The sequence below is a fragment of the Microcaecilia unicolor genome, chromosome 4, assembly GCF_901765095.1.
Source record: "Microcaecilia unicolor chromosome 4, aMicUni1.1, whole genome shotgun sequence".
Taxonomy (NCBI): domain Eukaryota; kingdom Metazoa; phylum Chordata; class Amphibia; order Gymnophiona; family Siphonopidae; genus Microcaecilia; species Microcaecilia unicolor.
In genome coordinates, this window is record NC_044034.1 from 308,466,436 (window position 1) to 308,480,073 (window position 13,638).

General features: G+C 42.4%; 1 protein-coding gene across 2 annotated transcripts in view; it reads left to right on the top strand.

The window, feature by feature from the left end:
• Positions 1-13,638, top strand: part of LOC115469316 (zinc metalloproteinase-disintegrin-like NaMP) — a 126,444-nt gene that overhangs the window by 41,832 nt on the left and 70,974 nt on the right. For both annotated transcript variants that reach the window (XM_030201822.1, XM_030201823.1), the window contains exons 8-10: positions 1,688-1,759; positions 6,553-6,722; positions 9,930-10,014. In XM_030201822.1, coding sequence (XP_030057682.1) covers positions 1,688-1,759; positions 6,553-6,722; positions 9,930-10,014 — 327 coding nt within the window. The remainder of the gene's footprint in view (positions 1-1,687; positions 1,760-6,552; positions 6,723-9,929; positions 10,015-13,638) is intronic.

The window sequence follows — 13,638 nt, forward strand, 5'->3', positions numbered from 1 at the left end:
GCCCGCCTTCAAAATGCCCGACATGCCCCCTTGTGATTTAGATGCACTGCAGATGAAATGCATAGAGAGCCGTCTGCAAAACAGGTTTTGAAAATATTGATTTGGATGTTTTGAGGAGAAATCCATCCAAATGTTGCTTTTTGTCACGTTTTGGGTATTTTTCTCTTTCAAAAATGAGCCCCATTGTCTCTTCTATCAATTGGTAAAAGTAACATAGATCCAATATACATTATGATGGTTATTTTAGAAGCCTTATTTGTGATTTGGACATGCATGAGTCTGCATTTCGATTTGAATGTCACATATCTGTCTAAATCCTGACTTTAGAAACTGGGATGTACAAATCTAAATCATAACTATGTGTGCAGTGCAAGGGGGTGTGGTATGGGCAGGTTTAGATTCAGTAAATGGCACCCAAATTTGTGCGCTGAAAAAAATGTGCACTGAGCGTTATTCTATAAACAGCACTCCGAGCTGGGTACCATTTATAGAATAGCATGTAGTGACAGGATCTGCGCCCAACTTTCAGGCATGAGGATTTACACCAACTGAAACCTGGTGCAAATCCTCACTCCCAAGTTAGGCCCTGGATCCCCCCATATACTAATATTAAGATGGACTTGGGTGAAAATCCGCTGCCTATTTCTATGATAAGCAGCATAAAATGTATTGTACTGTTTTGGGATCTTGCCAGGTACTTGCAACCTCGATTGGCCACTGTTGGAAACAGGATGTTGGGCTTGATGGACCTTCAGTCTGTCTCAGTATGGCAATACTTATGTACTTATGTAATTATCTTACTGGGCAGACTCAGTGGGCCTTGTTGGTCTTTATCTTCTGCTATCCACTATCCCCCAATATTCAAAGCTATTTAACCATCTGGCCACTGACTGGTTAAATAGCATATCGGCGCCTAACCGCAGATATTTAGCAAGAGATAATTGCTTATCTTCCTCTAAATATCTACAGTTAGCAGCTCGCTATTCAGCACTGCTGGAGTTTTCACTAAACAGTGTTCACAGCTGAAGCCAAGTGACCAATTTTGGCCACAGATTTGGTTTCGGCTGAAACAAGAAAAAAAAAACAGTTTTTTGGTCAGCCTCTAGTGACATGAAGGATAGCGGAAATGGTTATCTGTAGTTCTCATCCATCCCTGTTGTAACAGGTGTAAATAAGGTATTTGTTTGGGAATTACCATGGGGGTTGAAATGGGGCAAGAGGAAGGGCTAGAAGGTGGAGTGGGTGGGGTGGAGTGGGTGGGGTGGAGGAATGGAAGGGGGCTGGTACATAGTGGAATGGGGTTGGAGTGTGTGCTAAGATCTCCCTTTCAAAAATTGCTCTCCCTTGGCTGATTATGTGAATTGCCCTTAAGCATGTTTGTTGTAAGGCAATAGAATACAACTAAGCATGCTCTATGCACTTCTCTCTTTCTAATATTAAAGGAATACTTGGTATGGAAATACCTGCCAATCAACAATGCAGTGGATTCCTCTACCCTACTCCTCATTAGCTCTGGAGGCATTTGTGCTACAGTGTACCTTTCAGCTGCTTCTGTTTATACCAAGTTACTGCATGTACAGCCTCTATTTCCATAAAATAAGATGCTGTATTTATATGGCACAAACAAATTATTTTTCCCTCTCAGTTTTGCTAAGTTAAACTAATAATACTTTCTTTCTGTTTTTAGTATAGGAAATACAATCAAAGCATCGAGAACATAAGAAAGAGGTGCTTTGAAACTGTTAACTATGTCAATTTGGTAAGAGTTTTTCATATGTGTGTGTGTGCAAAGGGAAGTGCAAAATGCTATTGATCAAGATTGTTTTTCTTAATCCTTTGTTAGTTAATTCTACAATCGAATAATGCAAAACAGTACACCAGAAATGCAGCATGGATGGTATTTCAGTGACAAGAAATGAGTACAACATATGGGTGTCCTAGTATCCTGTCTGGTAGCAGTCAATATTAGCTTGGACTGTACGGCTAAAAGCTATGAGAAAAACAAGTAGACTGTTATTAGCAGAGTGCTGCATCAAACAAGGGACTCTTATGCTAAGCAGGAATGCTCAAGATACACTCATTCAAGAATGCCCATTTATCTGGAGTTTTTAGCAATCTAGGGGTCCTTTTACTAAGCCGTGGTAAAAAGTGGCCTGTGGTAGTATAGGCACGGTTTTTGGGTGCGCGCAGAATTATTTTTCAGCGCACCTACAAAAAATGCCTTTTATTTTTTCCAAAAATGGACATGCGGCAAAATCAAAATGGCCGTATGCCCATTTTGGGTCTGAGACCTTACCGCCAGCCGTAGACCTAGTGGTAAAGAATTTGGGTGGTAAGGACCTACGCGCATCAGATGCCACTTGGAGCGCGTCCGCTACTCACGTTCAAAAATTTTAAAAAATTTCAGACGCGCATAGCGGACGTGCACGAAAAATGAAATTACTGTAAGAGGCACACGATAGTCAGGTGGTAAGTCCATTTTGGTGCGCGTTGGGCATGCATAGAGCCTTACACAGCTTAGTAAAAGAGGCACTTACTTTTTAAAAAATCCTCGTAATCCACTTGGGTTTTCAGTAAAATGCATGAACAAAAGCACCAGGGCAGATCTGTAAACACTTACAGGAAGCCCATTGCTGCACGCCAACCCTTTCGTAAAAGGGCCCTTAAGCTTTCAATCTTGTTATGTGCACTGTTAGGAAATAGTGTACCCTCTTGCAGAACAAGGTGACTCTTTCCCAATACTGCACACTCTTCAATATACAGGATGTGTGCACTCTTGTGGAGGAGTGTGAACTTTCTAAAAGAGTACACACTACTAATGATATTACTCCCAAAATGGAGAGTTTTTTTTTTTTTAAACACAAACAAAATGAACATTTCCCTCAACAACATGGGAAACAAAACAGAATGAGAATTTTTAGGTGAGCTACCTTTAAGCATGATGAGGATGATTTCCTCCTATACATTGTACTGTTTGCATATTACAACACAATCATCCTTTAACTAAAGTGCTCAGAGCCCTAAAATGGGCTTAGCATGCAAAAAGAAATGCTTACCACAAAATGTGGTAGTTTGCCTGTTATATTAGCTATTTAAAAAATATATTTTTGACAGGAGGCGTGTCATAGACAGAGAATGGGCATGGAAGCATTACACTAACCCCTGAATTCTATATGATGCATGGTGAGTTGTGTATGTTAAATTGGGTGTTCACCCAATTGACGCATGCAACTTAATTGAGTATTGAGCCAATCAGCATCCAATTATCAGCATTAATTGACAATCATTGAAATTTACGTGTGCTTCTTTTTAGGCGTATTCAAAAAAAGAGGCGTGAATAAATTCTAACACGCATAGCTGAAAAGGACATGAGAGGAGTGTGGGCATGTCAGAGGCGTCCCTCAGCCTTACGCAGATGCTTATAGAATTTGGGGGAACTGCACCTAATTTAGGCACAGGTATTTACACCAGGTTTTCATTGGTGTAAATTACTGCACTTAAATGTAGATTTGTTCCCCAGCCCTACACGCTGTTCTTTAAACATGGTTTATAGAGTAGCACTAAAGGGCAGATTCTATATATATGGCACCTAAAAAAATCACATGGTAAAGATTTCCACCTAAGCATATTCTATAAGCAGCACCTAGATTTAGGCACGATATATAGAATACGCTTAGGCAGAAATCCTAATGCCTAAAACAATGCACTTCCATTTAGGCCAATGAAAACATGGCCTAAATCCCTGCATGTAGATTTACACACACTGGGCCATATTCTACAATTGCAGGTGTAAATTCTGGAATGCACATTTCCCCACCCGTAACCACACCCCTTCTCAACTACATAAGTTAGATGTTGGCACAGTTCATTACAGAATACACATAATGAGTTGTGCACGTAAATTCTAATTATTGCCAATCAGTGGTGTAGCTACGTGGGGCCACGGGGGCCTGGGCCCCCATAGATTTGTCCCTGGACCCTCCTGCCGATGACCCTCTCAACCCCCCTTTTGCCAGCAACCCCACGCCACTGTCGCCGTTGGCTACCTTTGCTGGCGGGGGACCCCAACCCCCACCAGCCGAGGTCCTCTTCTTCCGGCGCAAGGCTTTGTTCTGTTTCTGTGAGTCTGACATCCTGTATGTACAACGTGCAGGACGTCAGACTCACAGAAACAGAACGAAGCCTTGCGCCGGTAGAAGAGGACCTCGTCTGGCGGGGGTTGGGGTCCCCCGTCAGCAAAGGTAGGTGACGGCGGCAGAGGAGGAGGGTTGGCGGCGGGAGGGGGGTCGGCAATGGCAGGGGGAGTCGGTGGCGCCGGGGGGGGGGGCTAAAATGTGCCCCCTTACCTCGGGCTCTGGACCCCCCTCCCACCTAAGTCTGGCAATGCCCCTGTTGCCAATTAGTGTTCATTATTGCTTGTTAAGTGCTGTTATCAATGCTGATAAATTTGTTAAGCCAATTAAGTTACAATCGTTCTTATAGAATGTGCCTAATTTTCAGCTCATCTCTCTAGGCACGCTATATAGAATCCGGAGGCAAGTGCTATTTTTGGATGCACCTATTTTTCAGACACCATTTACAGAATCTGGCTCTATCTGGCACTTACCCTAAGATTCTATATAGAGTGCCTAGAAATCCGCACCGAAACCAAGCAAATTCTATAATAGCGGATGTAACTTAATTGGCTTTAAAAACTACAATTGATAAAAGCACTTAACAAGCAATAATGAGCACTAATTGGCAATAATTATGATTTACATGCACAACTCGCTAAGCATATTCTGTAACACACAGTGCCTAACTTCTAATACATGAGGACAAAAGGGGTGTGGTTATGGGTGTAGGAGTGGACATTTGATGGGCGTTCTGAAATGTACACATGTAGTTATAGAACATGGCCCTCTGCACCTAAATCTATGTGTCAGGAGTTATGCCATGTTTTCATTAGTGTAAATGGATGCACATGAATTTAGACGCTACAATTGTCGCCTAAGCATATTCTAGATACTGCCCCTAAATCTAGGCGTGGCTTATAGAATGCGCTGAGGCAGAAATGTTTTCCATGCGAAATTTTTAGATGCCATATATAGAATCCCCCCTTAGCGCCTCCTAAATAGGAGGCAGTAAAAGCTCCTGTGTTAACTTTTTTACTGGTACAGCATACTAATGCAAACATCATTGCATGACCAGAACATAAACACAATAATTTTAAAATCCTAATATTATGCCATGCTGAATCTTGCCTTAGCACATTGGAAAGTCCTGCAATAAAATGTACTAAGACCAGATTCTAGCGGTCCCATAGTTATCTATCAACACTAGCAGCTATTGCCTATTGTTTTTGCTTCAAATTGGAGTAAACATTATCAGCTCTACAGAAGGTAAAGAACCTGAAATGTGTTTGTCATTTTTATCTTCCAGCTAAATAAAGATCGTATTCTCTTTGCATTTGTAAAAATCCAAAAATAAGATCTACTCTGAATTAGTGTTTTTTAAGTGATAGTATTATAAATTTTTTTATTTAATGTTTTTTGCTTAAATATTATTTTTATTGGACTTTAAATTTAAAAAATTGTATATCATTCTGGGCCTCTTTTACTAAGTAGTGGTAACCGCTCGCTAAACAGGAAGCAAAGCCGAGCTATCACAGAGCCCAGTGGTACTTCTCACCCCTAGCGCACTGTCATATCCGGCACTACAAACATATATTTATTTTTGTAGCGCCGGAGTGTACCCAGCGGTAATTGGGCAGTGCCGAATGCTGCCCGGTTACCACCAGGTTAGCGCGGGAGCCCTTACCGCCACCTTAATGGGTGGCGGTAAGGGCTTCCCTCCGAAATGGCCTTACAGCAAATGCTTTACTTGCCGCATTGTCATTTCCTGCAGGAAAGAGAGACTTCCCTTTTACCCGCTGTGATGAACGGGGCCTCGGTGCACGTGAAAAACACACGCAGACACCAGTGCAGGCCCCCTTTTGCCGCAGCTTGGTAAAAGGGGGCCTCTGTGCATTCCTGTTGGATTAGAAAGGTGATTTATTAATATTTTTAAAAATATTCAAGGCTTCTCATTGTCAGTAGTGAAGAGTGTAACTCCATGGAATCAGTCCTTATTTATTTAAAAAAAAATTATATTCTGCATTATTTTACAATTCTAAGCAGCTTACTACAATACATACATAGCATGTATGCACTGAAATGCATGAAAAGCAATCTGATGTTCTGAAAAATGTTTACTGTAACATACATTTCATTATAGCAAAATTCACTAGGAACTACAAACTCTTTTCTTAACCCTTCCAGCACTGCATAATTTTGACTGTATTCATATGGAGCCTCTTTTTACTAAACCGCACTAGTGATTCCTGTAGCAGCAAATGAGAGGAAACCCATACAATTCCTATGGGCTTCCTCTCATTTGCTATCACAGCTTTGTAAAAGAAGCCCTTGGTGCATAACATTTTCTAGAAATCAGTACAGTTGAGCTGTTTCATTATTCATAAAATCCATAATTCCTTGAGAAAGATGAAAAGGCATTTTCTTCCTCATTCCCTAGGTTTATAAAGGTTTAAACATATTTGTAGCTTTGACTGGGATAGAAGTCTGGAGTAATAAAGATTTGATAAAAGTGAACTCTTCCGCCAATGTGAATTTGGATCTATTCTCCAGTTGGAGAAACAACGACCTGCTGAAAAGAAAGCCAAATGACAATGCCCAGTTTATCACGTAAGTTTGGCTTCTACTGTAAAACCTAAGAGGATTCAATGTTTATGTATTCATTGCAAATCAATTAAGCTTATCCCAAAGATGTGAACACAACCATTACATTCCAATTGCTCTAGCTGTCCCTGGAGGAGAGAAGAGGCGGGAGGATAGAATTTGTTCCTTTGCAGATTGCAGTACCTTTAATTATTCCAGTACAATGAATAACCAAAGTTGTTGCTGTACAGGAGCTTGTAGCCCCTCACAGGTCCAAAAGAGAGCAATACAAATAGCAGTGAAAAGGGAAAACGGCTAATACTAATTTTGAGTACTTGCAATGGTAATCCCAAAAACAAAGTAATTGTCCTTTAAGAGAAATTTGGAAACGTGAATTTATGCTCTCAGGGGTCCTTTTACTAAGCTGTGGTAAAGAGGGCCTTGTGCTAGTGGCAGGGGCTGTTTTTCCCACATGCTGTGACCCTTTTTACCTCAGCGGGTAAAAAATGTTGAAAATAGCCAAATGGTAAGATTGCTGTTACCGTGTGGCCATGTGAGGGGGAACCCTTACCGCCACCCACTGAGGGTGATTACCTGCCTGATCACCGTGGGTTAGCGCCACGCTAAACATTGCAAGACAGTTTTCCATAGCGTGGGAAATGGCACGATAACATGGTGGGGATGTGTGATGTGATGGCTGGGTTTCTGGGTGTATGAGTGGGGTGCCTTACAGTTGGATAGGGTGGCTGGTTTAAAGAGTGAAAGGGGGGGGGGGGCAAGGGGTTTTTCACAAAGAAAAAGTTATATAGTGCTTGTTAACACTAATTGATACTTATCTGCAATTAAGTGCCAATGTAGTGCTCATTAAGAGGCCCTTTTTCTAAAGACTTGGAGCGTAGCAATTGGCTTGGCGCAAACTAATCCTGAGCTATCACTGGGTTACCGCAGGAGTCTGGTGCTAGTTCCCACCCCCAGCATGTGCCATTTCTAGTGCTACAGAAATATCTTCTATTTTTGTAGTGCCAGGGCTTACCCAGTGGTAATCACTGCCCGGTTACTGCAGGGTTAGCCCAGAAGCCCCTACCGCCATCTCAATGGGTCGAGGTAAGGGCTTCCCCCCTCCCCCCCACACACACATAAAATGGCCACAGGGTAAGCGTTTCACTTATTCCATAGCCATTTCCTTTGAGCAAAAAAAAGACAGCCTTTTACCCGCTTGGTAAAAGGGGGTCTCAGCACACGTCAAAAACACATGCTGATGCTAGCGCAGGTCCCCTTTTACCACAGCTTAGTAAATGGGCCCCTAATTATATTACAGACATAACTGACCCTATTCTCTAACTGGGAGCATAATTACACAACTAACTTTAGGCACCATTTATAGAATTTGGGGGTAAGTAGTTCCCAGTCACAAAGCTACTGCTAGCAACCTGTTTCAGCCATACTGCCTCCCTGCATTGCTGTGGACAGCCATTCCTGTCTGAGTGTGGTTATCAATCTGCACATTTACTGTACAATTCTATAAATGGCACCTAAAGTTAGGCACTAATTCCGCACCTAGTTTTCAGCATAGAAACATGTTCTAATGGATGCAAGGTGCCAAAATGGGACTGAAATGGCAGATTGGTGCAAAAATACACTTATGAACCCAGTTATAGGATAACACCTAAGTGTATCCATGCACAACTGCAAAGGGGGGTTCCCATGGGATTGAAATGGGCAGGGGCATTCCAGAATATTGCATGCAATTTTATAGAATACCGCACGCCCAACTCGCACGCCAGGATTTACACCTAGTTTCAGCTGGTGTACGTCCTTGTGCCCAAGGTTAGGCGTGGAATTCGGCGCCCAATGCTATTCTGTAAATAGTGCTCATCCCAAAGCATCCTTACAGCAGTGTTTCCCAAGTCCGGTCCTGGAGTACCCCTTGCCAGTCAGGTTTTCAGGATTTCCATAATGAATGTGCATGAAAGAGATTTGCATATAACCTAGGCAGTGTATGCAAATCAGTTTCATGCATATTCATTGTGGATATCCTAAAAAACAGACTGGCAAGGGGTACACTAGGACTGGACTTGGGAAACACAGCTTTATAGAACATCGATTTTTTTTTCGGCACCCATATTTGGATACCATTTACTGAATCTGACCCATTGTGACATTAAGTTATGCCATTTAAACCTACAGTAATATTTGGTTCTTTCAAGATATTTCTGTTATAGCATATAGCAAATTCTAGAACACAAAAGACTGTGGAATATTAGTTCCAAATATACATAAGTTTCTAGAGGAATACAGAATGTAGAAATTCTATGGAATTCTGTGTTAGGTCTAATGCCTCTAGAATTCATGTCTGAATAGGAGCTGAATACATAAAGATTTGTTATGAAATCCCCTTATACTTCAATATGAAGAGAAAAATGTGCTTTGTACAAATTTTCTGTGAAAAACTATAGCCCAAGCTTTAAGGGGTCCTTTTACTAAGGTGCGCTGAAAAATGGTTTGCAGTAGTGTAGGTGCGGGTTTTGGGTATGCACCTTTTTTTATTTTTGCCAAAAATGGACGTGTGGCAAAATCAAAATTGCCGCATGTCCATTTTGGGTCTGCGACCTTACCGCCAGCCATTGATCTAGTGGTAAATACTTACGTGGTAACCGGGCGGTAATGACCTACGTGCATCAAATGCCACTTGGCACGCGCCCGATACACGCTTCTGAAAATGAAAATTATTTTTCGGCCGTGCATATCAGACACGCACAAAAAATAAAATTACCGCAAGAGCCACATGGTAGCCATGTGGTAACTCCATTTTGGCATTGGGCTTGTGTAGATCCTTATGTGGCTTAATAAAAGAGCCCCTAATTTACTTATTGTGATGTACTGTGGGCACTAACTCCCCATTGCCAAGTGGGTTAGTCTGAACCATGAAAGCAAGACCCTGTTTAGTAAGCCGCGCTATAGGCATGCTAGTGTTTTTTAGCACGCTCTAACGCTAGAGACACCCATAGGAATATATGGGTGTCTTTAGGGTTGGCGTGCACTAATTTTTAGCGTCTGCTAAAAACGCTAGCACACCTCAGTAAACAGGGCCCCAAGTTTTTCAGAGCCCTGTTTAGACATTGTCATTACCCGCCTTACCAGAATTCCACCCTAAACCTCATCCTTCTCTCGCACTTACTTGCTCTCCACACAAATAACAAAAATCAGACTAGAAGGTATTTCTGGTTATTTTAGAAACATTGACTTTGATGGAGCAACAGTTGGACTCGCATACGTGGGCACCATGTGTAGCGCTGACCATTCTGCTGGTGTCATTCAGGTAAATTTTGTTTTAATTTAAAAAATGATAGAAGGAGATGTGCTTTCATGGTTGGAGCAAAGCTGCATGGGATCCTGAAACCAATTCTGTTTGCTTCTCTGCTGTCCATGCTCTTCACCTTTGGCTTGCATCAAGGTCATTGGTAATTTGCCAGCTCAGCACACTTCCATGATGTTGACAAGGGTTTTCACAGATTTTCATTCTTGTTCCCTTTATAGTCTTGCTTTTTTCCCTTCTATATAATTTACTCCATGACCAAGGCCATTGAACAACCCCCTATATCTTAGCTCAAAGATTATTATCTGGTTAGTGTTAGTTCCCCCCACATTCAATCCCCCAAAGGTCTAGAAGTGATGCTTTCATAAGCATCCAATCTCACATGGGCTAAATGAAAAAAGCGATTCCCAATAATCTTAAATATAATGAATAATGGGACAACAAATTTGGGAATCAATCATCTACATGGATAGCTTATCACTGCAGGTAATTCACCACAATTACCATCATCAGTCCACACACCTTGCGTGAATCTCTTCATAGAGGCAGTTAATAAATCCCAAGAAATAAATAAATAAAATATTAATTCAAAGTGTTCAAAGGTACAATCAATATAGAATTGGAGACATCCCCAAAATAAGTCCCCAAATTTTTGAAATTCACATAACAAAACATAAAGGGCCCAGTTCAATAAAAGGTGCTAAAAGTTAGGCATGAAAAACTTGGCACTAAACCAGTATTCTATAATGGCACAATTGCACACCAAGGGCCCTATTTACTAAGCTGCATTATAGGTGCATTAGCATCTTTAACGCTCATTAGCCATATATGTGCGTTAACCGTGTACGTGCCTACAATATCCCTATAGGCACCTACATGGTTAGTGTGTACGCTAAGTGTAGGCGCGTTAAAAATGCTAATGCACCTTAGTACACAGGGGCCCAAATTTATTATAGAAAATTAGTAACATGCCCACCTTTAGGCATGACCACTTATGCCATGGCTAGTGTAAATGGTGGCACCTAAGGGGCCCTTTTACAAAGCGGTGGTAAGCCCAAAATCTGGAGCTACCGCAGGCCCAACGCGGGTGCCAGCTATAGGTCCAGCACCAGTGTGCACCATTTCCTACACTAGTGAAAATAGGGCCCACCAGGTTAGCACAGGAGCCCTTACTGCCACATCAGTGGGTGGTGTTAAGCACTCCCCTCCCCCCTGCATTGCCATAATGTAAATCTTACCGAATGGCCATGTCTTTTTTGGGCCTTTTTACCTACTGCGGTAAAAGGGGCCTCAGCACATGGCAAAATCGGCCACCGCCGCTAGGGCGGGGCCTTTTTACCTCAGCTTATTAAAAGGACCCCTAAATGCAGCAGGTGCATGTGTAAAAGCAAGTATTCTATAAAGTGCATGCAAGGTTAGTTGGAATGCCCCTGATGTGTCCAGTCCCCTCCCATGTTAATATTCCCTTTGCAGCTGTGCTCAAGAGAAGTTAGGCACTTGGTTTATAAAATAGAGACATGTCAGTTACGCACACAACTGCTATTTATTTATTTATTTATTACATTTGTACCCCACATTTTCCCACCTATTTGTAGGCTTTTTAACACCAATTATTGGTACTTATCCCTAATTAAGTGCCAATTTAGTGCCAATTGGCTAATTTGATTATCTAGCTTATTTTCAAAAGGGAAGGACGCCCATCTTCCGACACAAATCGGGAGATGGGCGTCCTTCTCTTAGGGTCGCCCAAATCGGCATAATCGAAAGCCGATTTTGGGCATCCCCAACCGCTTCCCGTCATGGGGATGACCAAAGTTCTCCGGGGCATGTCAGAGTGTAGCGAAGGCGGGACTGGGGCATGCATAACAGAGGGGCGTCCTCAAGCGATAATGGAAAAAAGAAGGGCGTCCCTGACGAACACTTGGCCGACTTTACTTGATCCTTTTTTTTTATGGCCAAGCCACAAAAATGTGCCCTAAATGACCAGATTACCACCGGAGGGAATCGGGGATGACGTCCCCTTAATCCCCCAGTGGTCACTAACCACCTCCCACCCTGAAAAAAACAACTTTAAAAACTTTTGTCTTTTTTTTTAGAGTATGGGTGAAGGACCTCCTTCGCTATGCCTCTGTCCCTGTGACCGCAGTTGAGGACGTCCTTCGATATCCCTCATCTGTGTGAGCAACGCAGTTGAAGAAGTCCAAAATGTGGATGTTTTTTTGAAGAGGATGTCCATGCCTACTATGCCTCTGATACTCCCTTTATTTTTTGGGTTTTGGATCACAAGTAGCAACAGGGGGATTTGAACTAGCCACCTTGGGATTGCAAGACCAGTGCTCTAACCACTAGGCCACTTCTCCACTTCAGTTCATTCCACTCCCTTGAAATTTGGCCATTCCTGTGGGGGGAGGGCAGTATGCAGGTCCCTGGGGGGGGGGGCGGTATGTGTGTGTCAGTGGAGGCATAACAAGGGCATGGACGTCCTTCTTTCAAACATTTTGGATGTCCTCAACTGCCCCCCCCCCCAACAGGGATGGCCAAATTTCAAGGGAGTGGAGTGGTCTAGTGGTTAGAGCACTGGTCTTGTAATCCAGAGGTGGCCAGTTTAAATCCCACTGTTGCTACTTGTAATCCAAATAAAGGGGGTGTCAGAGGCAAAGAAATAGCAAACGACATCCTCAACTGCTGTCACGGAGGCGGAGGCATAGCAAAGGACATCACTCATACTCTAAAAAAAAAAAAAGACAAAAGTTTTTAAAGTTGTTTTTTTTTTCAGGGTAGGAGGTGGTTAGTGACCACTGCATGCCTTTTTCCATTCAGTTAGTGCATCAGTTAATCCACTGCAGTGGCCCCTAGGGTGCCCGGTTGGTGTCCTGGCATGTCAGGGGGACCAGTACACAATGAATGCTGACTCCTCCCACAACCAAATGACTTGGATTTGGTCGTTTTTGAGATGGGCATCCTCGGTTTCCATTATCGCCAAAAACCGAGGATGACCATCTCTAAGGTCGACCTAAATGTTGAGATTTGGGTGTCCCTGACTGTATTATCAAAACGAAGGTGGACGCCCATCTTGTTTCGATAATACGAGTTTCCCTGCCCCTTCACCGGGACATCCTTAGAGATGGACACCCTTAGAGATGGTCGTACCCGTTCGATTATGCCCCTCTACGTGTATAAATGACCCTATTCTATAACTGTGCACGCAATTGCACACATAACTTTAGGTGTCATATATAGAATTTGGTGAATTTTTTAGATGTCTTCTATAATATGCTGTAGCATCTGACATGATATCATGTTTCAAAAAAACTGCATCAGGGATATCACAAACAAACAAAGGTCCACTCTGTATCAAAATCTGCAAGAAAAATGGTGTGAGTGTCCTGTTTAAATAACAAATGAGTAGAATGGCCCCAAAATCACAGATATCAATGATAGACATGTCATTCAGACCACCAATCAAAGAAATAGTGACTAACAATTATTGACGAAGGACATCCACTCTAATTCAGCACTCAGACCAATTGGTGTAACCATGCTGAGAAAAAAAAAAACCAAAATAGCTGCTGTTTACAGTCACCACCACCCCAATGTAATGGAACAAAATTGAGAATTCTCCATCTA